Source organism: Takifugu rubripes, chromosome 1 (assembly GCF_901000725.2).
Source record: "Takifugu rubripes chromosome 1, fTakRub1.2, whole genome shotgun sequence".
Classification (NCBI taxonomy): Eukaryota; Metazoa; Chordata; class Actinopteri; order Tetraodontiformes; family Tetraodontidae; genus Takifugu; species Takifugu rubripes.
Window position 1 is genome coordinate 16,051,662 of NC_042285.1, and position 25,252 is coordinate 16,076,913.

General features: G+C 45.9%; 1 protein-coding gene across 1 annotated transcript in view; it reads left to right on the top strand.

Annotated features, from left to right (window-relative positions):
• Window positions 1-25,252, top strand: part of LOC105416239 (cyclic AMP receptor-like protein A) — a 39,411-nt gene that overhangs the window by 10,700 nt on the left and 3,459 nt on the right. Inside the window, exons 9-12 of the mRNA XM_011606628.2 lie at window positions 3,113-3,191; window positions 4,872-4,919; window positions 9,079-9,161; window positions 20,818-20,965. Coding sequence (XP_011604930.1) covers window positions 3,113-3,191; window positions 4,872-4,919; window positions 9,079-9,161; window positions 20,818-20,965 — 358 coding nt within the window. The remainder of the gene's footprint in view (window positions 1-3,112; window positions 3,192-4,871; window positions 4,920-9,078; window positions 9,162-20,817; window positions 20,966-25,252) is intronic.

The following is a 25,252-nucleotide window of genomic DNA, read 5'->3' on the forward strand; positions in this document are numbered from 1 at the left end:
AATATTTAGTTTTACAGTGCCAAATATGTGTCAGTGTTTGCTATGACAGGTACACACCGCAAATGTCATGCATGGCTTAAAGTACTGACGCGCACCCCCTGTTTTAAACTTGTTATTTCTTGCCAAAATATCTACTGTGTCATTAATAGTAAAAGGTATCAACTTTAGCAGCAACTTTAATGCTGTGATAAAATCAATGATTGTCAATGCTGCAAAATCCGAATTTTCACCATAAACCCGCTAAATGTGACGCTGCTGTCGTCGGTTTTCCATTTGCTGTGTTTCCTCTCAACATTTTGGGAACATTTGGTGGTGGGACGCACCTGTCATGCTCTGCTCTTCTTCTGCTCTCCTCCCCCCCTTCTGTCCCTTTGGTTGTCTCCTGTTATGAGCAGATGAACAGGTAGATCGAGATCTTTCACTCGGCAGCCGACACTTGTTGGTCCGGGTTGACAGCCGTGCTTAACGAGCAGCAGCGTGTCTGCCGCCGCCGCGCTTTTGTTTCGTACCTAGCGCTTTAATTATGGCTCCTTTCATCCGAGCCTCTGCTGCCAGACATGAAATCTTTGCGCGAGTGTGATGATGCAGTTCCACCGAGCAATTCGGTTCGGAGCTGAGAGCGTTTTTCAGCATTTCTATTTGTGCAGTTTACCACAATGTTAGACAGACAACAGTCGAAGGACTGATCTTTGTTGTTCCAGTTCTTACTGGGTGACCCCAGTGTTCTGTTGCAAAGTTGTTTTTCAGACACAGTTAAGGTCATGGAAGTGGACACGTATTGAGCAAAATCATACTGCTCAGTGAAAAATGGAAATTTCCAAGATCTGGTCTCTATGATACTCTGCTTCTTGCTGGATCTTTTGATGTAGCATCTATCTGTGATTTCTTTCATTTGGATTCTGACCTTTTCTTTTTTCTTGGCTTTTAATTATCTGACAGGGTTTTCTTTTTTCATCTTTTCTGCCTTTTCCCGTCCTGCTGTCATCTGTCCTCACCTCTGTTCTCGTTTTCACTTTTATCACCCCCTGCCCAGTCTGAATCCCTGCTTCCTTTTTGGTTTCTCTCCCTCTTTCCCTCCACGTCTCCCTCTTGCTCTCCTCCTCTCTCCGGGTAGTGCTCAGCTGTAGAGAACAGCGGAGTCTAATGGCAGATCATTATCATGCTAATTAGAGCACTTTGTAGCTGCCTCCCGTCATTCTCTCCCACTCGCAGCCCCCCACGCTATCGTTAAAAAGGCCACCCCTCCTTTCCCCTCTCCACTAACTCGCCAACCCCCCACTTCGTCTCTCCATCATTAACGAGATGTGTGCCGGTGTAATTGGACGCTGTTTATTCCAGAGAGCAGGTTATTAAATCACATCGCAGTGACACTCGCACGGGGCTCCCTCGGAACACTTTCATCATCGTCCCGCGCCATTATTGAACCGATACAGATGTATGCGTGCACATTCACACGCAGAAATGTTCAAAGTGCATTTTGTATATATTGTTCCTCTAAATCTGATGAAAAATTAAGAGCCATTTTCCCCCCCTGTTATGAAACAGTTTCCTGGTCTGCGCTAGGCGTGCCGAAAATGGCTGAGTTATAGTACGTGTGTGTGTGCACACTCACTGAGGTGGAAGAGTGACGAAGTGGCCAGGAACCTGTCCATCAAAGCGAGACAAAAGGTCCGCTTAATGATCACAGGGAGCGGTTGAAACTCCACGGAGCTTACATCACCTCCCGAGAGGTTGCGCAATAGAATGCTGCCATTGTGACAGAGCCATCACCTCATTTGTCTCACGCATCTCGCTCTGCTTCATCTGCTGCGAAATGCCTGCACGTTCTTATTTTCCGCTGCGCCTCTCTTCATTGTCAACATTCATCCCAAGGGAATGCCACACATTTCCGGTGTTGTCATTAAGGTGCCATTACTTATTGTTTTATATCTCCCCTTTTCTGGGCTCAGTCAAACGGCGTGCGCCGAAGTCCGGATGTGCTCAGTGTGAAATATTCATTTATGTCAGGTGTATGTGCATGCATCGTGCCCTCTACAGGTGTTTGAAAAAGGCTTCCAGATGTTCTTTGGCTATGCACTGTTGGCACTAAAGCATAAATGAATCCACTAGAGTTCCAAAAACTTCACTTGATCGTCTTTAGCTTGAGCGGGGCCGCTATTTTGCTGTGTTCTGTATTGATGATGGGGGCCCTCGGCTGTTGAGTCCTTGCCAGCATATACAAAGAATTCTCAGTGGAGATAAAGCCAGGACACTGTGGTGGCCAACCCTTGCCTCACACTACTTAAACCACTCTCCAGATGTCCTTTGGGACTATCCGTGTCATCATTGAAGACCTGTTGAGAGAAAACCCGATCGAGAAAACCCCCTCAGCCTGACCAACTGAAACAAACCCAGGTTTGAACAGCTGTCATTGGGTGCGATGGATGCCTCACTACATCCACCTCTCTTCTTCTGGATGTGCTATCACCCTGGAACGGGATAAATGGAAGCCTCTTTCCCATTAGCCTCACTGATGGTTATGTTTTAAGGATACATAGCCCTCCAGTCCCAATTGGAATTCTCTCCACATCTCACACGGGGAAATTTTCTTGCACTGCATTTCTTTTTCTCAAAGATCACCGCTGGCCTTCTAGAGTTTAATAGTACGTTCGGTAGTTTTTAATGCCTTTCGATACTTTCTAACACATCCTTAGCGGTTTCCTTGATGCAGGCCAATAATTTGCCTCTGCTGGAACATTCAAACTGAGGAATATAGCAGAAATAAAACCAGTGGATTTATTTTGTGACATGTTTAAAATAAGAAGCTTCCCACGGCATCAGAGTTCAGGAATCCTTTCCATTATTTAAAAAGATCATAGATTACATTAGTTTAATAATTATAAATCAGATATTAATATGAATTCAGAGCTCTGTTTATAACTTTTTAAGATCGTATTTTATATATCAGAAACCTTTTTGAGTTTATGTGTTGCAATCTGTAGGACATTTCTCTAAAATCCGGCAGTGTCAGATTATCTAGATCCTAACAAAGGAAATCAATCATTACAGGAAAAACAACAGGGATGATCTTTTAGGCAGACTGAAAATGTGTGCTGGTGTCTGTGCTTTGCAGATGGTACGTGCCTTTGTTCAGCCTCATCTTTCTGATGATCTGCTGCTACGCCAGAATAATCTGTGTCGCCAATCAGAGGGTGAGTACTCGACGTATAAATGTGTCTATATGTTCTCCGCTTTCTTTTTATTGCATTATATAAATCAAACAAGAATATTTTGTTCACGGGAAAATAAATCTGGCATTGTTTTATTGTTTTCATTTTCCAAAATTGTAGTGTAATTCCTTGTTTGGTAAATCGGTATTAAAAAAAACCTGTTAAATGGATTTTTCTCTTTGTATCCTTTCAAAAAGGGTGGGGGTAGTGCTGAATTGATTTCCCTCTCTGGTTTGGCCTTTCAGTGTTTGCCAATTGCTGTGTGCCTTTTTCCATCGTACAGTATAGGCACAGTAGAAGCCCAGAAGCAGCGTTCCACAAAGTTCACATAGCTGCCATTCCTCTGATGTGACGACGCCACGCAGTGTTGCCAAAGAATGGCAGACAGGCCGCTGGCAGATGTATTGTGATGAGATCGGGTTCTGACACTTGCAGCATCAGATCACAGGGAAGCATCGTGGTCAGTTTTGTCTGGATGGAAGTATAAACATTAGGGCTGGAAGGTTGATTCATGTAGAATCAGGTGGGAGGGGAAACGAAAAAAGCTTTCAACTATTTTTTGTCCATCCCTTCCTGTCTCTTCCTCTCTTGCTCTTCTTCCCCATTTCTTGACGCCATTTTGCTTTTGGTATCATATGTATGTAGAGCTCAGGCTTTATCTCTTTCCAGCTGCAAACTGTCTCGCTTGAAAGAATTACAAAACCTTTGAAAACAAAGCAGGAGGCAATGAGACAGAGAAAGGGATCATGAATCGTGGTGGCATTTTCACTGGGGAGTTTGTCTCTGATCAGGTGCTTCTATATTAGTTAGGTCTAAAAAATTCATACTGCGGTTATTTAGTAAACTTGGACTCACTCAGAAGGACTGTGGGCTTGTGCTAACAAGAGGGATTTGAACGCTTAATGAATCATCACCGGAGCATACAGACAGATCAGGGACTAGCGGAGTGTGTGTGTGTATGTGTGTGTGTGTGTTATGGATGCAGTCTGTGCTAAACCCCATGCACTTAACTTGTTGAATTGTTGTGCTAAATTGAGAATAAAACAAGAGCTCAGTACAATCACTGCAGACCTGGACAAAGCCTAATGGCGTTGCCACTTATAGCAAGTGTTTGTTGTTTTTGAGGGCTCGATGGGCTCAGCTGGACAGTGGAGGATTTCTCTGGAACAAGCTCACACAAAGAGATATTTCCTTTTTGTGTTGCTGTAATTGAACACGCTGTGGTCACAGATATACCTCACAGATATGGCCTGGTATGTTTATCCTTTCTCCTCCAGTCGCCTCTCCCTACATTTGTCTTGGGTAACATAAGCCTTTCATTTTCTGATGTTACCCCACCACCACCACCACCTTTGAGCGAGGAGACAGGAAGAGTGAAAATCATTCCCATGTTCTCTCACAATTTGTCAGATCTGCTTAATTTTTCACTGTAAGACTTCAGAAAGATTCTGTCCCTTGTGTTTTACCCTTCTCTTTCTTCCTTGTGTCATGTGGCACAAGACTTCCCTCCCTTGCAGCCGTGGCTGCTGTTTAAGGTCTGATCTTACCAGTTTTACAAAGAATGTGAGGAATTAAAGCCCATCTTCTCCAGGATTGACCCAGCTGATTGTAGTGATGCAATCATTTGAAATAACTTTGACTTTTTGTTTCTTTTGTGTACAGATGCAGTCATGGTTGGGAACCTTCAACCCAGAGAGGGAGAGGCGGAAGGTAATGGGCTGTCAACACACCTACGCGTACACTCACTCATATACATAGAGTGTGAGGATTAGCGTGTGCTCAGGATTATCTCTTGTGGTCACACTTGGGATGTGTCAAACAGCAGGGAGTTATTTGACCTTGTGACACTTGCTCTTTTCACCCCATGTTTGCGTGTCCTTACTGAAATCAAAGCAGACTCACCCAAGAAAAAAGTCTCCGACCTGCATATTTAGGATACACGTTTCAGTGCTGGATTAATGCTGGCACTAAAACCATCTGTGTAAGGTTATGTATGTGTACTATAAATTATATATGCTACAACTGGATGTTTCTTATCATCAACTGTTTCAGAGCGTCTTGCTTTGTCATTTGATCTCACGTGTTCTGTCGACACTATAGGCTGGTTTCCAATACAAAATCATGCAAAACACATTCTTAGTATAAGCAACATTCCCTTCCCTTCCCCTCCCTCTCCCCTCTTTCACCCAGCAGGGTGAGTTCTGAGGGCAGGTTTGGGGTAAAGGTTATGTAGATGCTGCCTCTAAGTGGCAGATGTAATTACTACACACTGTCACGTCATAACCTTCACCCACATGTGTTCTTGTGCCTCCTGCATAATGAGGACCGCTGAAATATGAATGTAACCTGTAAACTGGGGACATTTTGTGGAAGTGTGGACATTTTGGCTGGTTTAGAATTGGGTTTAGATCAGTCTGGAAGAGTTAGGATAGTTGACCTGGTCAATTTTGTTGAGTAGTAGTTGGAGCGTGGCTTGCCGTGTGTGTGTGTGTGTGTGCGTGTATGTTTGCGAGTGTAGATAAGAAAGGATCCACGATCTCTTCATCACTCTAATTTCCACATTTTTCCTCTTTTTTTAAGCGTTCTCTCTGCTTTCTCTCCTTTCCCCTCCTTTTTCGGTCTTTTTCACACTCTTCTCTCCAGTTCTCTTCCCTCACTCTTGCACTGATACGCAGCATGAATAAAGCAAAAAAGGAAAAAAAAAAATTCCAGGTTCATGGACATGAATATTTATGGGAGTTTGTGCACGTGCTGTGATGCTTTAAAACAACAACAACAACAGCCTCGCTGATTTTGCTTGCGGAGCCAGGGAGCTGCAGTTCGTGTGTGTGTAGCAGCAGGTGTAAACTACAGAAAGTGATTCCTGCTGGGCGTCTGAAGACCGCTGGCTCTTGTGATTTCCATTCACGCCAACACATTTCCCTCCCTCTGTGCCTCACATGCTGCCTGTTTCTGCGGAGCACACGCCCGCACATACACACACACTTTGCATGTTTTTGCGTACATACATGTGGTTTTTGCATTCACTATTTTTAATATATTTTTTCAGTGTGACTCAGCCCGGTACCATCCCCCTCTGCCTCATTTGTATGTGTGTGTCGGTGCGTCTGGCTCGAGTGATGACGTGCGTAACTGGTGTTGGCAGTTATCGGGGCCGTCAGTCACATGGTCGTCACACATCTTTGTGTGTCTTGAATAATTTGTTTGTGGTCAGGCATGAACACACACCCGCACACACATACACACACCGAGAAGGGTACCACAAACTCTTGTAGCTTTGTTAAAAGGCTTTAAGAAAGAGATGGCATCTAAACTTAACCTAAATGATGTTCTGCTTTCATCATCTGTTTCACAAACCGGCGAATATATTTTAATGCTATTTGATGCTATTTTGATGGCTCTCAAACGCACGTGGTTTCCTCAGCACAGGCCATTTTTACTTGGCTTTCCTCTCCACATTTCTCTCCAATAACAAAGTTTTCCTTTGGCTGGGAGCAAGTTGAGGTATAGATAAATGCTGTTTGTTGAAATTGTAATGAATCTCACATCAATATGAAACAATTGCTTTTTAGGAGACCTTGCTCACACACACACACATACACGCTCACACACACACCAAAAAGACTTTACAGATAAAATCCTTTTGTAGTTTTTTTTTAGTTTTGGGGGGTCAACAATGGACATAAATGGAAAAATATCAAATATACATTTTGTAGACATGTATTCTTTAGAGCTTATAATTTCCTTGTAAAGTAAAAATTTTCAAAATTCAGTATCATATTGTTTTTAGAAAATCATAATGTTAATCTTGACAGAAAATTATATGAAAATTACAATGATGCCATTATGAAAAAAACAATTTATCTAAGACTTGAATTTCTCTCCGAAAAAATCCCTCTAAAAGTCTGGGTTAGGAGAGCGGGGAAGGATGTTTCCCTCTTTGATAACCATCTGTAATCTAATGTGCGTCATTAATGTTCGGTCCGCTGCGCTCGCTGCACGTAATTACAGTTTCATTCCCCTTTGCTTCCCGAGCAGCGCAAGGGCCTCTGACACGGGAGGACTGTGATTAAAAACACGAGGCTCTTAAGCCGCACTCTTCCTCCTCCTCCACTTTTCCACATCCTGTCTATTGCTTGCTGAAATTCCACACATGCCTGGGTCTACACCTCAACTAAATTTTATCTTCAATCATCAGCTCCATATGTTTTTTGAAGGCAAATTTCTGGCATCCTTTTTTATACGCCCAAAGGTTCATCTTTTTGGTGTTGTATTTTTCACGCGCTGGCTTGCCCTTTGCCTGTTTCTCAATGACACAATTTTCCACAAACAAATAGACGATTCGACAGAAGGCAGAGCTTGACTTGGCTTCTCATTCAGCTTCTTGTTATAACAGCCATTAATAAGACAAAGCTGGGTTTTTTTTATTTTGGCTGTGACCTTACTAACCATGATGTGGACGTGTGACTGGTGGTCATGTAGAGACAGATGGAAACCCATTGGAAAATTTGGCACTTGTGTTGAAGAGCCACTCGTGCACACACACACACACACACACACACATAAGATAAAATACCACCTGGGGCACTCGTGATTTTCATTAGAATTGTTTAAAATGCCTGTGTTAGACCTTGCACGCCTCAGGGTCTTTCTTCTGAGTAATTAATTTCCAGCATGTGGAGGTTGAGACCAGGGCTTGTGGGCCTGCCCCTGGTGCTCTTGTTTGTGCGTGTGTGTGTGTGAGGAAGGCAGACGGAGAGAGAGAAAGAGAGAGAGCCTGTGCACGCGAGAGAGGAGATTTGCTCCGGCTCAATTGCTGCGTCTTAGCCTTGGGAAGGAAAAGGAGGGGGCAGTGCAGCGCAGAAAATCGATCCACGGGCTGCGTTTCTCAGCCTCTTCCGGACGCAAGAGTCCTCTTCTCTCGGGAATTAGATAACGGCTTGTAAAAGCTCTCCACCTCCCCCACCCACCCTGCCACACACACATACAGACACACACACACACACAGGCGCTCTGCGAGGTTTTGCTGCTGCCGCTGCTTTTCTGCGCAGCTTCTCGCTGGCATTCCTACTAATATAGAAATGAATTCCTTACAGCCACATTATACAATGTATGTATTTTACCAGACACCAACACATAATATTTACAAGCATCAGCTCTTGTTTTTTGGTTTTTTGTCTATACTGATCAGACACTCACGACATTTACATGATACTCCAATAAGCAAATAATTGCCCCAATCCGAGCCTAGCTGGACAACTGAAGTGCATGTAAATGCATTATTCCGACTGATATCCATGTTCTCCGTATCCGACTAAAACACGCAGAAAATGCGATGGGAAGTCAAAATGCTCGGGCAGGTACATGTCTTAATTAAACTTCAACTAAACAATGCACGCGCGTGTGCTCCACAACCCCCATGCTGTCGTATGACCCCGGAACAGAAACATTTAAGGAAGCCAGCGTCAGCATACAGTGTTCTTATTTGCCTCTCAAAATCACCATGGCTACGACGGATGGACTGCATCTTATCTACGAGTAAAGCATACATTACGTGCGCGATGAACAAAGCTGCACAATTATCCAGCTGCCTGTTTTTCCAAATGCCGGTCTGACTCCAGTTGTTATGTTATGTGGCATGGCAAACGGAAACTGATTTTAGCTGTTGGGACAACGAGCGAATTCAGACAAGTCCAGTTCTGAGCGTAACTCGTTTAAGCTGTGCATGTGACTGGACTGACTGGCTGTGTGTGTGTGGGCAAGTATTGGGTGTGTGTATGTGTGTGCGTATGTGAGTTGGCAGATGTGAGCGTTAATGTGAGCATTCAATTTCTCTCTGTGGGTCATTGATCACTTTTCTCCCCTACAGGTCTCCCTAGCAGAAGAGATCAAGCCATTGAAGTGGTATCCCTCTGTTTACCTGCTGGTTTCTATCTTTCCTCTCATTAACAGGTAACACCCCCCCACACACACACACACACACACACACACCTATCTGTAAGGGAGGTCTATGCTCCGTTGTCCCATTAGCATGTTGGCTTCATTCTGTTATCTTTTCCCATCCTGTCTCCTCCTTATGTGTGCAGCCTTATCTGAAGTCCAGGAAAGCCTCCCTTTGTATAGCTTACAGTAAAGGGGATTTAGTGTGTTTCAATCACAGTGCGTTATATTGGCTTTTATAGAATCAGATTTTCTTTGCCGAAGGGGTTGTGGAAACAAGCAGCCGGTCCTGTAAATGATAACCCCAACGCCGCCATTGCTTAAATCTCCTGCTTTCTTTTTCTTTCTACTTTTCTATAGTTTATTTCATTTGCAATTGCTCCCTTCATCCTCCCCTTCCTGCGTCTGTCTCCTCATGCTGAAATGCCGTGATTGACAGGTCAGGGTTACTAAGTGATTAGCTGCAGTGCACAGCTTGTCGCCACGGCGATGTAGGCGGAGACACAGGTCAATTACAGGGTCAACGTCTCTCAAAAGCTCAGCTTAAACACAGGCCCCCTCCCTCCCCCTTTGCCATCATCGTCTCCTCCTCCTTCACCTCTCGTTGCATTTTCATCCCCTTTAACTCTCCTCCCTCTTTTCGCGCCTCAAACGTCAACAGACGTAGATGATAAACTGCATCCTACGCTAACCCACAAACCATTTCTTTCCCTACACCCCCCATCTCAATATTCTGTTCCCCTCTTCCACTTGGCTCAGAACATCTTTCTTATGTCCAGCATATTCTGCCTTTTCTTGGGCTCTCTGTCTATTTTCCTCTTATGCATGTATGTCACTTTTCCACCTCCTAGTTCTCCTCATGCAAAGGCCCTTTTCTCCTTCAGCACAACACATTTTTGCTCCTCCCTACTCTGCCTTTCTCCAGAGAGCGAACAAGGAGAAAACTGGAATGAATTGCACTCTTGTCGTCCTCCTCCTCCAGCAGCAGCGCTGGCTGTATATATCTCCGACTCCTATTAATTTGTTAGCCTCCCCTCCCACTCCCCTGTCTCTCACCCGCTTCCCTCTCCCCCCCTGGCTCATATCCTCCTGTGCCTCCTCCATCTCTCCCTCCTTCCTTCCCTCCCGCCGCTGTGAGCTGGAGTGTGTAAAGTGTTTGTCACGGTGCCGTGCCGATGTCGCTGCGCTCTGCTGTGTGCTGCTTCCGCAAGGCAGACAGCCCTTCGGTGTGTTTTCCTGTGTGTGTGCGTGCGTGTGCTTGTGTGTGTGTGCGCGTGTGTGTGTGTGTGTGTAGGCGGGTGGTTGGTTTCATGTCAACGTGAATGTGCTGTCACTGCTTGTTCCATGTGTGTGTACGTGCACACTTGTTTGTCCGCCTCAACCTGAGCGTGTGTCTCTCTCACCCCTGTTAATGTGTGTGTGCGTCTGTGTGCGTTTGTATTTTGTGTGCATGCCTAGCGTGTGTGTGTCTGAGTGGAGGATTATTTCTATCTGAGCTCCAAAGCCTCCTAAACAGGGCTTAGAGAGACGGCCCAGGGCAGCAGCTAAAGCCATCTTTTAGAGCTGTCTCTCTCTCTCTCTCTCGCTCTCTCTCTCTCCCTCCCTCTCTCTCTCTCTCTCCCCCGCTCTCTATCTCTCTCAGCCATTTCTCCCTGATCCATTGCTTTAATACACCGACACGTCCACACAAACACTCTCTTGTTTTTGGCCCTTCTCTGCTATGGTGCCTCTCTCTCTCTCTCTCTCTCTCTCTCTCTCTCTCTCTCTCTCTCGCTCACTAACTCGCGCATACACACAATCACACGCCACACACAATTTTAATCTGTTCCAAATGCACACTGGTAAATGTGTTAATTCGACACCAGCTGTTGCGAATTGAAATGGGAAAACGCTCCTACTTTTGCTCTCACACATGCATGGACGAGTCATTATACCTCATTTTAGCACCTCTCTTTTTCTCAGGCAGTTTCTCTCACTCATTTCCTTGCCTTCGCTAATACAAAAGTACCCACACGCGCTCCACTCCTTCACACCTTTCCCTCACTTTTTTTTTCTGTCTTTATACTCATTTCCCTCTATTCCCGTCACATCCCTATTTCACTCATCTCACGCGCAGTGTGTGTGTGTGTGTGTGTGTGTGAGAGAGAGAGGGAGAGCACCCGGGTACAACTAGCGTTTTCACAGTCTGTTTCTCACATCGCCTCCCCTGTGTGCTTTATGGTGTGGGTGTGTGTTTGTTTACAAGGCTTGTCTAGATTCCTACTGTGCGCGCTTGTACGCCTGTTTGCATAAATAAGCCCTCTCTTCGGAACCTAGCTGCTGAGTTCTGTGGTGCGTCACAGCTTGATATGTAAGTGCTCCTCCTGGACAACGTGTCTGTCTTTTACGTGCTGTACTTTTTTACGGGGACTTTCTGGGCATTCTAAAGTCTTCCCGCTATAAGACAAAATCATCTTTACAATAAAACAGGGATTCCCCTTTTTAAAGTCCGTCCGTATGAAGCAAACCCTGAATCAAAAAAGTGCATGTGCAGTTGTGATCTGACGTTGGGCAGATGCTCCGGGGCTTGAACTGCTGAAGTGTCTATGACCTTGAGTTGACCCTGTCTCTCTAGGAGGCAGCTTACATCCTCCTGGTTATTCTTGGTTTCCCCCGATGCTGCGTGTGGGTTTTATGGCGTGCACAGTCCCATATAGGCTTGCAGGGGATTTTTGTATGGGCTGCATGCAGCCAACCTCTTTCTCGAGGAGATCTGATCTCCCCACTTTAGGCAAGCGAGAACAAGACGGCATGCGTGTGCATCTATGTTTGCCTCACTCCGTGTGTGCGCCTTTGTGCGCGCGTGCATGCGCAAACCCAGCCCGGGCAGCCCTTCCCCATCTCCGCTCGGCGCTTTGAAAAACGAGGGAGGAAATCTCAGAGCAGCGGTTATTATTCATCCCTCAAAGCAAATGGGGAGGAGGCAGAGGAGGAGTTGGGAGAGAGGGGGGCGGGAGGCACGGAGGGATGTTGGGAGGAAGAAAGAGAGGGCCAAATGGGAGGGAGGGAGGGGGGTGGGGGGATATATTAACTGGTATTTCACTGTATTTGGCATTCTGCATCCAGGATGGCCTCGCTCACCTGTCTGTCTGTCTATCCGTCTGCATGTCTTTCTCTCTGCCTGTCTGTCTGTCTGCCTGTCTGTCTATTGGTCTGTCTGTCTGTCTGCCTGTCTGTCTATCGGTCTGTCTGCTAGCCTGCCTGCCTGTCTGTCTGCCTGCCTGTCTGTCTGCCTGCCTGTCTGTCTGCCAGCCTGCCTGTCTGTCTGTCTATCGGTCTGTCTGTCTGCCTACCTGCCTGCCTGCCTGTCTGCCTGCCTGCCTGCCTGTCTGTCTATCGGTCTGTCTGCCAGCCTGCCTGTCTGTCTATCGGTCTGTCTGCCTGCCTGCCTGCCTGCCTGCCTGCCTGTCTGTCTGTCTGTCTGCCTGTCTGTCTGTCTATTGGTCTGTCTGTCTGTCTGCCTGTCTGTCTATCGGTCTGTCTGCCAGCCTGCCTGCCTGTCTGTCTGCCTGCCTGTCTGTCTATTGGTCTGTCTGTCTGCCTGCCTGTCTGTCTGTCTGCCTGTCTGTCTATTGGTCTGTCTGTCTGTCTGCCTGCCTGTCTGTCTGTCTGCCCATCTGCCTGTCTGTCTATCGGTCTGTCTGTCTGCCTGCCTGTCTGTCTATCGGTCGGTCTGTCTGTCTGCCTGCCTGCCTGTCTGTCTGCCTGTCTGTCTATTGGTCTGTCTGTCTGTCTGCCTGCCTGTCTGTCTGTCTGCCCATCTGCCTGTCTGTCTATCGGTCTGTCTGTCTGCCTGCCCGCCTGTCTGTCTGTCTGTCATCCATCCTTCATCTATGACTGTTTTTCCACTTAGGAAACTCTCATTCCTTTTTCTGTGTAGGATCGAGACGCCAGGTACTGAATCAGAAAGAATTTCAGTATTTTCTCCTGAACTGTAAATTCACGCTGACTCTTTGTTGACCTTGCAACTTCATTGTATTCACCGTTTTTTGGGAAATTAAATGCTTTTAGTTCTTTTTTTTGATAGTTGTCTGAACACACGCTTCAGTTCACAAAATGACTTCCTTATTTGTTAACCCTTAACACATGTGATACCGTTGTTTCACATTTACCAGGACAAATTAGCACCCGTGACTGTGAAATAACTTCCTCGATCAGAATGGACGTAGCGGCGAATGCGCAACATTGTTGTGTCGGGAAGCGCAAACGAAAATCAGATTATAGTGAGGGAAGAATTATAGTATGTTTTCGTGCCGTTGTCTATTTTATTACCAGTCCACCACCTCTACTCTCTTTACTTACTACGCTGATTTTATTGCAACACAGTTCCCAAAACAGAATTTCTTCAGTGGCCTAAATCACAAGTAATTTAGAAGGGACTAAGAAGAAATTTGCAGCTTTGTTGAGTTAAGAATAATGCACCTATTATTTTACCATTTAATTTCCTCCATATTTACACATGCATAACAAGTCTTTATTGATGGAATTTGTCTGGCGTCATATGTCACGCTCTTTGAACACACTGATTGGCCATGTGATAGCCCGGCCACATGTGGCTGTGTGGTCTAGATAATGTTTGGGTGGATATATGACCAGGCCTGCTGTGTGTGTCCGTGTGTGTAGACTACGCGTTTTTGAGTCTCAAGCAGTGATCGGTGTGTAACTGGAGACGGAGAGCCCTGTAGCCATTTATCTCCCGTTAGGCAGCAGCGACGCTCTACTATTCATCCCCATTTAGCGAGACAGAGAGCTGGCCTACAGGGCTGTGTGAAGCACAAACACACACATGCACGCACACACACACACACACACACACTGGGCAGTCAGCCACATCGATGCCGGACAGTCAGACTAGGTGTCCCTGTCTCTCTGTCTCAGGCTATGGATTTAACATTATATGCATATGCAAAAGTGTGTGGTCGGGAACAAAGTACTTGCATGTGAACACATGCAGACACACTATGTACTGAAAAACAAACAATTCTGAATTTATGATGAAATATGTTATATACCGGCACAGAATTTGACACATATCTGTATTTGACGCCTATCTGTGCACTATTCTAAGACAAATATACATCTAAGCACATACATACATTGTTGTCCATGTATGTTGCATGTACACCAGCACACACACACCAGATACACACAAATGTGATATTAAATAACCTTCCACGAACACGCAACACACGCACGCAGGCCGACTTACACACAAACACTCGCCCATGCACGCACACGCACACCGACCCCCTCTCTTTCAGGCACGTCTTTAAATATTCATCACTCTGGCTGCTCTGAGAGTGCCGTAAACGCTGCTTCACACTCCAGGGAATCGCTAAAGCCTACTCTATCATCTGCTCTCCCTCCCTCCTTTCCATCTCTTAGACGCACGCACACGCTCTCGCACACACACCTCTAGCCGCGGCAACCGACAAAGATAATCTCGTGCGCCGACACTTGAAGGCACAGCCAGCGGCATTGCCGGACACGGACACACGCTGCACGGAAACACACGTACAGCGTTGTACAATGAACTGATTTTGTGATTTTTGTGTGTTTACTGCCTGCGCCACACACAGCAGTTTAGCAGTATTATGTTCCAGGAAACAGGATGTCTCTTTGTTTGGGTTTATTCCATTGGCAAATGTTAGCCCTTTGGACTCCAGGGTCTGCGTGTGTCTTTTTGTTTGTTGGAAAATGTGCATATGTGGCCATACAGGTGCATGTGCTCTTCAGGCTGGGTCTGAGAAGGTTCTGCTTTTGTCGCTTTGTGTGTAATGAAAGTCACACCCCTCGCTGTGAAAGTGGATGTCATAGTAAATGTTTCGCATTTCTGCATCTATAGCATACATCTTGTGGATACTTCTTGGTTAAAAGGCATTGGAGGTTGTGGACATGTGTGTTGCTGATCACATGCTGTCGTTGAACAATGAGCGGCCTGTTCTCTGTGCGCCATAGGCCACTTCACACGAACCCTAACAACAGACTGTTTAAAGCCCGTTTGTTCTTTTACCTCGTTGCCTACATTAAATTAGTTAAAACAGCCAACCTTTAGATATAATTTAAAAAATTCATTCGATTTAAAGGGTCACTTGCTCCTTATCAAGTGCTCCTTGTGAGTTGATTTTAAGTTAAATGCGTCATGGAAAAGTATTAGTTTTTTCTTATTGTAAGAAAAAAAAGCTGCATTGCCACCAAACTATACAGTTCAGCAAGGCGTGCTGCAGACTGGAACCCTTTACGCCGATGTGGATGGTGTTTTGTCTCTGGGACGTGTTGGTCAGCTGCTGGACATGCAAGCAGCTGTAGTCAAAGCAGTTTAGCTTCCCACCAAATTTAACAAATAAAAGTGACCCGAATTACTCAACGCTAATTTAAAATAGGAAGTACTCAATAACTAAAGTGAATGGACTCGTTTACCCAGTTGAGATGGCTTCTTTGTGATTAATATTATAGTGTTGTTGTTGTTGTCCCACAGCAGTGATGGCTCTCTGTGGTCTGATCAAAGGTCTGTTGCACGTCTAGCTCCACCATTTCGGCTGGTAACCCAGTGGAAGGCTGCCGAGACACCATTCATTTCACACCATTTTGATAATTGAAATGCAGTTATCAATTATTTAGTAGTGAATTGAACTGTATTGTGCAAAGAGTAGTGAGTGTCACCCTAGGTGGTTGTGCCTTTTTAATTTAAAAAAAACAATTGAAAATTAGTTTGGGCATTGTGCTTTTGGTTATTCATTGCCATGCAGCCCAAAATCAATGGAATGAAGAAAGGTTTATAAATCATTTTTTGACCTCGCTGAGCCAAGGAAGTTTGCTGGTTTGGGTAAAATTGTCGCTTTATGTCCAAGAAAAGCAGCAGGACTTTTGTGTTTGGGGCCAATCTTTGGTAAGGTTAAACATCTTCAGTAGAAGGGGAAAAAAACAGGTCAGACAGTGAGTGAAAGGGAGGAGGAAGCCTGATTCAGGTCAAGATGACTTCTATCTGGTCACCCACTGATCTAGATTGGTTCTCCTTCAAGCTGTTACAGTGGCAGTTCTGAGGAAGTCCAGCACAATATTTAAAAGCAGATAAAGGGGTGAACTCCAGTGGAGGGAAGTGGGGACAGATGTAGTACAGACTGGTAAGGATACTCTAGACACAGTTGGAGCAGATACAGAGCTGACAGTTGGACGTTTCTGCACAGAACGTTGAGGTTGAGATGGGTTCAGAGAGTGACCGGCGGTGTGGAAGGTGGAAAATCCGGATAAGTGAGTTGGAGCTGAGGCTAAGTGAGCGCTAATCATTGACTGCATGCTTACAGGTGGCCAGACCTTTAACCAGCGTGTATCTGCCTCTACACGTGGATGAGCTTACAGCTGTTTTGGTGCTGTTGACCATTTGTTCCTGAGTCACACTGTACATGCACTCATCCCTGTTGTCAGCCAGCTGTGAGGCTCGCTCAGTGACACAGCACACACACACATGCACGCACACACACACGCACACACACACACACACACACACACACACGGTTTCCCGCACGGCGAGCAGCAGCAGCAGCGGTGCAGCCAGGCATCGCCCGCAGCCACGCTCTCCTTCTCACCACTGCCTCCCTCATTCATCTTTCATTAGCCAAGCCTGCACGGGAGAAACAGCCTTCACCCAGCGCGGCCGCCGCCACCTCCTCACGCACAGCCCTTCCTCTCCATCGCCTCCTCTCTGTGTAACCTTTCCTCCTTTCTCCCCCTCCAACGACTTATCTTGGTCTTTTTTTCACCTAATCTTTTTGGTTTGCCTCGCCCGTGTCTTGCAGTCTTTGCAGGATACCTCTTTTCCACTTTTTTCTTTTTCCCCTTTCTGTTTTTTTCCCTTTTCCATTGCTCTTGGCCCTCGTTCCCCTTCACGGGCTCTCTCGTGCACGTTCTCACCTTTTTATCGTGCTCTTCCACTCTCCCTTTCTCCTTCCTGTGCTGTGCCGTTTCCCCGCTCTCTCCACCACCCCTCCCTTCCTGTCTCTCTCTCTCTCTCCCACTATTTCTTTCTTCCTTTCATTTCACTCTCCGTCTCTTCCTCGATGGAGGGGAAAGGCTCTTTGCCTCTAATTGCGGCTGTTCCGTTGCCATGGCGCGTGTTGCTCGGCACTGTGAGGTGCGCCGTGTGTGTGTGTATGTGTGTGTGGCAGGCAGATGATTGCTTGCTGCCAGCTCTCGTTTCCCGGACGCCGATCGCATTTCTTTGCGGTAGCAGGGGGAAAAAAAATGAGACGCCAGAAATAGCCCCCCTTCACACAGACCCACTCGTTCTCGCCGCTGAGTTGTCAAAGAAGCACACACAGGCAGATGCACACACAAACCACTGCTTTTTCTCTCCAGCAGACACCCTTTACGCGTGTGACCTCAGTTACATAGTGTGTACACACCCCTGTGCGCAGGTTCAACCACCTCCAATCACCAATGCGCGTGTCAACCGAATCTCTAAGGAGATTGTGTGGGAACTCCTGATTTATTTCACCTTTAATGGGAAGTGAAATGAATGTGAGCAGCAGCTGGCCTGGGCTTTAGAGATACAGCGTTGGGTTAACCCAGAAAATGGGCAGAATTGCTCTGAAATGGTCCTCAGTGCGGAAAGTACCAGGACACACTGCTCTGGGCTGCACAAACCGCACCGTTGGTTTCATTTTGAACGTCATCTCGCCTTCGCTCATACCCATGCTAACTGACATAGGTTGGTTCTCTATAGAGATTCTTCGCCAACCTTTGGATAATCAATGTCTGGTTTGTCATCCTGTCACAGCACTTCAGAGACTAGTCGCAAGGTAAATGGAGACAGATTACCAGCAAATAAATCTTGCAACCTCATGCCGCAAAAGAGGATAAGAGAGGATTATAACCAGATTTGTGGATGAATCTCCATAATCATCTCATGCGCTTTTCACCTGCAAGTCATTCATCTATATTTTACTAAGACAGCACATCTTTGTGATGGAGGTATTTAAAAGTCAATGTGCGCTTGGAAATAAGGCAAATAAACTGTAGAATCAGACAGGCTGTGATGTGCTGCTAATACCCCCCAAATCATTCTCAAACAATATAATGGATAGGTGCTCAAAAAAAACCTTTACCAAAAAAATTCACCATTTCATAATTCCACCTATCGTTTGTCATGATAGGCGGAATAAACAGTGTTGATAAAAACATTTATGTAGAAATGAGCATTGTGGGAAACATGGGATTGGTGCCCAATTACTATGTCTGTCTAGAACAGGGAATTCACAATACCTTCCACAGGACCGGCCCAGGCAGCAGATTTATGGACATACATGTGTTTAATCCTAAACTGGGGTTCCATGGTGGCCTGATAATGCCATCTGGGAAAAGTAAAATTGTCCATTACTGGTCGCCTCCTGTGCCCACAGGCTGCTGCGCTTTTGTGGAACGCAGAGTTTAACTGCACACCAGTGGCAAGTACCAACAACAAATGTGTCCATGTTGGCTGGAGACTAGTGTTGACACTGGTCTGTTTCCATGCAGTAACAACATGTTAAACTATAAGGATACTGTGAGAGAATTGAGAAAGACTAAAAAAAAACATTTTGTTGATTTTACTTTTTGCTCATTTTTTAAAACTTGACAACACAAGAAGACAAAAACATTGTCATTCGCAGAAAAACCATCATTCAAGAATACCTGCATCTCCCTTTAGATGTCAATAAGCTTTCCTCCTGGGAAACACCCCCCCCCCCCCCCCCGACATTATTCTTAATCCAATAAACAGAAGATGAAAAGGATCTAAGACAAAGCGACACTGGGATAATCTGGAAGAAGAGGAGTAGTGGTAGAGTACGAGAAGGTGACAGCAACACAATGGTGATGAGCAGGAGATGATAGAAGAGGAGGAACAACAGGAATAAAAGGACGGAGCTTCTTAACAATGCAGAAGGTGAAGTGAGGGAAAAAAAAGGTTAATATTAAAAAAGCCTGTAAAAAAAAACTGGGACGAAAAAAACAGGAAGAGAAAAGGTCATATAAATATCAAAGAAAGTGCTAAATAAACAGAGGAGTTTGAGGAAAAAACAGCAGAAGGTGGTGAAATTGCAGAGCCAAAGAATTTGACGAACAGGGAATAGAATGCTGCTGATGGAAAAATGAATATAGGATCACAAGAAAGTGAGGAAAGACTAAAGAAACCCAACAGGAAGGTTTACCATTTACCTTGTAAGCCCATGTTTTTAATTAAAATATCAGTAAATGTTTTTTATGTGTCAGTGTGTCACTACTGTTAAACACATTTAATCATCTATTATGTAAGAAATGTAATTTAATGTCCACGACGCAGATTAATGGTCCCCATCAATCCACAGAATTTGCCATTTGCTAATTATCATTAAATCTCAAATCATAAAAATCTGTTTCCATTGGCACGTGTCTTAAAAAAATGAGAGATGTACCGGTACCAGTTCTGATACTGTCCCCCCTCGTTGACACCGCCAATATTAAAGCATGGGACTGAAGCGTTGCAGTTTAAAACACGGCAGAACACCGTCCTCCGTGTTGGGTCACACATCGGATTCAACCCACATTCTGATTGTTTTTCCTCAGTCGGCTGGTTTGTGCCTTTCGCCCCTCAGGGGGGACAAGTAGCTCGGGGAGGACGTTTCCGACCCTGAGGTCAACCATGGCGGCCACTCACTTGACTGTGCTGCGTCGAACCGGGAACGGTGCACGAGCTGGAAACGCTGCGAGCTGTGTGTGGTTTGATTCCCTTGCTAAAGGATCAATAAAAGACATTAGCGGCGGGCTAACCCAACGAGCAGCGCTAATACAGGGTTAATCCAGGGTTAATGGCTGAGCGGCATCATTCTCAGGAGCAGCTATTAGTTTCCAGCCGCACCACACAATATCAGGTTCTCTTCCTAGTCATGCCCCAGGCTCCCAGAGAGATAGGCACAGGGAGGAGAATTGGGGGGGGAAGGGGGGGTTAGAGGCTCACCCCCAGGAGCCGAGATGAAAATGAGATATCCAGACAGATGAAACCCAATACTGAAATCAGAGAGCGATGAAAGGGGGAGGATGCGCGTAGAAGGTGTGCATGAATGAAAAATAAGGGAAAGAAGGGGACGGGGAGATTGTGGTCAGGAGGAGCAGGAGGATTCGAGGAAGGGGAGAGAAGGAGATGGAGTTGAGCGCTACACTTCTGCCTGTCCTTGTAAAGTGCTGCGTGCTGTCGGAGCGGCAGCCAAGAATGTGTCAGCCCAGCCATCTCGCGCTGCCTAATGGGCTCTTAAACGCTGATATAAAGCTCACTCGCTCTTTCACCCTCCCCCTTTCCTCTCTCTCTCTTCTCTCTCTCTCCCCCCCACTTCGCTCTCATTACCTCTCCTTCTCACCCTGTCCCTCACCCTGTCTCTCACTTGTCCTCTCTCTCTCTCTTTTACCTTCTGTCTGTTGCCCTGCCTATCAACCACTCACTCGCCCTCGCTCTTTTTTTTTTTTTTTTTTTTCTCATCATCTTGCAAAACCTTCAGCCGCCTCTTTCAGTTACTCACCCCTGACGCCTTTGGTTGCCGGTTGTTTTTCATTGTGCTCCTGTTTTTTTGCAGATCAGGTCATAATTCGTCTGCCTCCTCACTTTCTCCCTCTCCGACAGGCTCCACAACGCCTTTTACTCTCAGGAACCATCCTTCACTCTCACCCTGTTGCACGTCCTGTCGGCGCCGCTCCACGGTTTAGCCAATGCCTTTGTTTTTGGCCTGGACAGAGACTGCTGGAAGCTCCTCAGCCCCACTGGCTTACAGGTACAGCCGCTGCACATACGTACCAGCCCATCTACACCCAGGCTGCTTCATTCTAGCGTGGTGCCGTCAAAGATGAGCACGGGTTCTTCTCAATGCAGCCTACGCAACACAAGATATGAAAAATAGAAAGAGCGATCCGTCACAATCCGCTCTAAGAGAGTAGCTGAAACTTTTTGAAGGCGATTTTCCAGAAGAGTCAGTGGAGCAGAGTTTGCTGCAGCTGTTGGCCAAACCAACGCAAAGCGAATTTTATGGCCATTTCTTTCATTTCTTTCAGAAGAGCAGGTCAAGAGCAGCGTGGTGCTATAATGGAAGATTTAAGTGTTTGAGAGAGTCACGTAACAACTCATTTTGCTGCAGCGTGCTAAAGACTGGCGTTCCTATGGTTATGACCCCCGTCTGAATGGAACTGCTATATATGTAAAAAAGCATTTGCTAGTTCTAACTAAATATCAGAACCATTAACTTATTGATCTGGTTGCTGGTGCAGGACCGCCATTTCAACAGACAACACCCTAAAGTTTTGATGATTTATGGACAGGCAGATGAAGATTGAATGTTGAGTTGATGATGAAGGATCATATAAAGAAGGGATCAATGTAAATTAACAAATCATATCGCATCGAACATGGAGAACGCTTAAAGATGGGCAGCTATACTATATTTGCAATGATTTCCAGAACTTTGTTACACTAAAAATAAAGCCCTCAGAGAAAAGCTCACTGGCTTTGAATTTTGAAAGATCAAAGGCCAAAATCCAACTGAATTTAGAATATCATCAAAATTTAATCATGCTTTCATTCTCAACATTATTTCATAAAAATCTGTACATACCTTTTTCAGGTGTTTTTGCTCCCCGATGGAGCCTCAGCATTTGTCACATAGCATTTAGTCTCTACACGGATGCTTCTGAAAGGGTTAAATAGGACGTTCATGTAAAAAAGCTTGTTCATATTCCGACATGTTGGACTTGTGTTGATTGGAAAGTGGCTCCTTCCTTCACCATGAAGCTCCACTTTCTGCTCAGATGGTTGCAAACCAGACCAGGTTCCTCTCCTATTGTTAGCTGAGAGATTATTCAGATATAGTCCTGCTTCTCTCCTGGAGAGGTCCTGGAGGTTCTCTTCCTTCTCTCCACGTGTGAGTCACATTTCTGATTTCCACATTTGGGATATCACACAATTTTTAGAACCCTGTGGCTTCGTCCCAACAGGATATTGGAAGAATACTCAGAGGCATTGTCATCAAACAGTGCATAAACATCTGCTTTTTCTCAAGCCTGAGCTGAATAGATCCCAGAGATCAAAGGTCAAGTTCACGGCAGCCTTATGTCGGCCTGGTGAATGACTGTATGAAAAGCTATTGACAGCATCCCGTCCTCAGGTTCTTGTGTGTTTTCCTACTTATTTGGAGATATTTAAGGAGTAGAAGCTTTGCTTTCGGAGCATTTGTGAGTTATTCTGGTCTACCTCAGTTTACTGACCAGCTGAATTTGAAGTTTGGAAACCAGTTTAATTCCTTGCCAGTTTAGTTAGGCAGCACCACCAGTGTGTGACAAATGGGTTATAGTGAAACCTGATGATGGGCAATAAAGACGTCATTACTATACGTTTTGGTGCGTTTCCCACTCTAAGTAATTCTATGTGTTTATTTACTGCACATTAACCCCTTAAAGAGTTGTTATTGATGTCAGGAGCTTTCTTCATGAAGAGTGAAGTTCTGTTTTTGTGCTTTTACAGCCTCTTGTAGAAGTATGTGGTCCAGTTTGTGATTCACTGTCAACTTATGAACCCAAACCATTTTTCACGACAATGGCTCCTTGAATTCCTGTGACTCTTGACACGACTGTCAGAATATCGTCATGAATAATTTCTTAAACCTTCTCTGGGGACTCACTCTGCCTATGAAGAGTTTATTGTACAATCTTTATTTTTTAACTTAACTCTGCCTGGAAAACTTTAACATTTGTCCCGATTCCACTTCAGACGTTATTTCTGTTTTATTTTCTAATCTATCAGACTTTCTAATGAGCTAGCTTCACCATTTAGATAGCTTCTGCAGGTCAGTGCCCTTGGAAAAAACAGAACAGATTACACATTTCCTGTCACAAATTGCAGTTTTAATGAAATGATGTTTTTAGGGTTTTTTTGGGGGGGGGGTTACCTTATTGCTCACATTTCAACAGTATCTACAGATGAATCACAGCTCCTTTTGAAGTAAAAACACTGGAAAATCCGAGTTCATGAACACACACACACACACACACACACACACACACGCACGCACGCACACACACACTCAGTCAGAGTCACCTAGCCCATATCACCAAACCTGCTGATAACAGGTCATGAGCGCAGTGTGGAAGGGTGGAATGCGTGGTACGACCTTCAACCCAAATGTCAATGTTTCACTTTGGTGAGTGGAGAGAGCGCAGCACGTGGCGACAGAGCAGAGGAGAGGAATTTGGACGCCTTCGTAAATCACGGAGAAAATGCTGCTGGAGCGTGTCAGGGAGGGAGAAGGTGAGACTGGAGATGACGGAAGGGAAGAAAGAGAGACAGGCGGCGTGTGTGTTCATGCTCTGTCGTGACTAAGAGCCGGTTGTTATTCATCTTGGCATGCGAGTCCCAGCAGCCCCCGCACATCAGGTGTGAGATTGGTGGGGGGGGGGGGGGGGGGGGTAAGGGAGAGAGGGAGGTGGTTGTAACAGCATCTGAATGTTCCTCCCTCAACATCGCATTTCTCTGTTTGTACCAGGCGTCCGTCGTCCCTCTTAACTGTGCCTCTGCTGCGCCGCTCCTCGCCGGGCGTCTGCAGCCGGTCTGAATCAGACTTTAAGACGTCCGATCGCATTAAAGTCACTTTATAGACGGGTGAATCATTGCTAAATCGCGGACAGCAATTCAGATCCATTAAACTATTATTTCCTGCTGTCGGCGTAGTCAGTTTTAGAAAAGTGACGGTAAAAACGTCGACATCAGCATCCTAAACAGGGGGAGGCTAGCAAAGCGCCCAGGGGTGCATACCAAGGCCAGGAGTGAGGGAGAAAAATCCTTCCGTCTGTTTCCAGGGCAGAGGCGGCCTCATCCCCCCCGCCCCCCCCGTCAGTCAGCGATCGTCTGTAAACCACCTTAGCTTGAGCGTCTGTTTATTTCACACTACACTTCAGCAGAATGCAAACATCAGGGAATGACTTGGCGCTGCTGCGAGACTCTAAAAATAGGGAGAGTTTACTATTTATTGAGTTTAGGGTTGAATCCCGACTCGAACCCCCCCCCCCCCACACACACACACACACACGCACAGAAGCACGTCTCCTTTCTCCAGGGCTGGACCCGTGTAACCAGATTTGTATCTGTGATGCCCTGCGCTCTCTTGCTTATCTATCACTCTGCAGTTTTCCTTCTCTCTTCCAGTATTCGAGGCTGTTGTTTCTTTTCTCTCTTCCTTGCCTCCGCATTGCTGGAATACCTCCCTTACATTATGTCTGCCCCCGTCCTTGGTCCAGTCCACCCCCACTGTTTCCATCGCTGATATCGATCTGCATTCTCGACATCCAGCCGAACAACCTGCTGTGGTCCCGCGCCGCGCTCCTCCCCTCGCTGCTGTGGAGCTCTCGCTCTCTACACGCAGCCACGGAGCCACGTGGCCCTGCTGAAGAGCTGCAGGTCATCTGCGGGAACCTTTTTTTCCCTCTTCGTCCTTTTTCATCCAGGAAGCTTCAAAACCTCTCATCACAGCCATCCTCTGCTGGGTCCCCAGCTGGTTAAACTTTAAATAATCTGCCCCCTCTTGTGCACCATAATCACCTATTCTGTGTTTAAAGTCATCAAAATTCACTTTGAGGTTTTTTTCCCTTTTTTTTCTTCTCATTTCCATATTTTTCAGTTTTTGTTGTCAGACAACTAAATGAGCATGAAATGCTCGCTCGATCAAGGCGCATAATTGTTATTACAGCAAAGCAGACAAGTGCTCCTGCTAGGAGCCATCGATCACATCCCTGCTACATGATGGCAGAGGCATCCCATCCAGGTTCAGCCCTTCTGCCCCACGCTCTCACGTCCCTCCTGTCCTCGTTTGTCCTCTTCCACGTCCGTGCTGTGTATTGCGGTGACATTCCACAAATTAAAAAGCAGCCATTCGCTGTCATTTGAGTCCATTCTGGCTTCTCGGATGCACGGCGAGCAACACTTGGTAGCGTCTGGCGCTAACGATCACGGTAACCCCCTCTGAGCTTTGATGCTGCCGCCCATGTCACCAAGACAGTGGGACAGACCCGAGAATGTG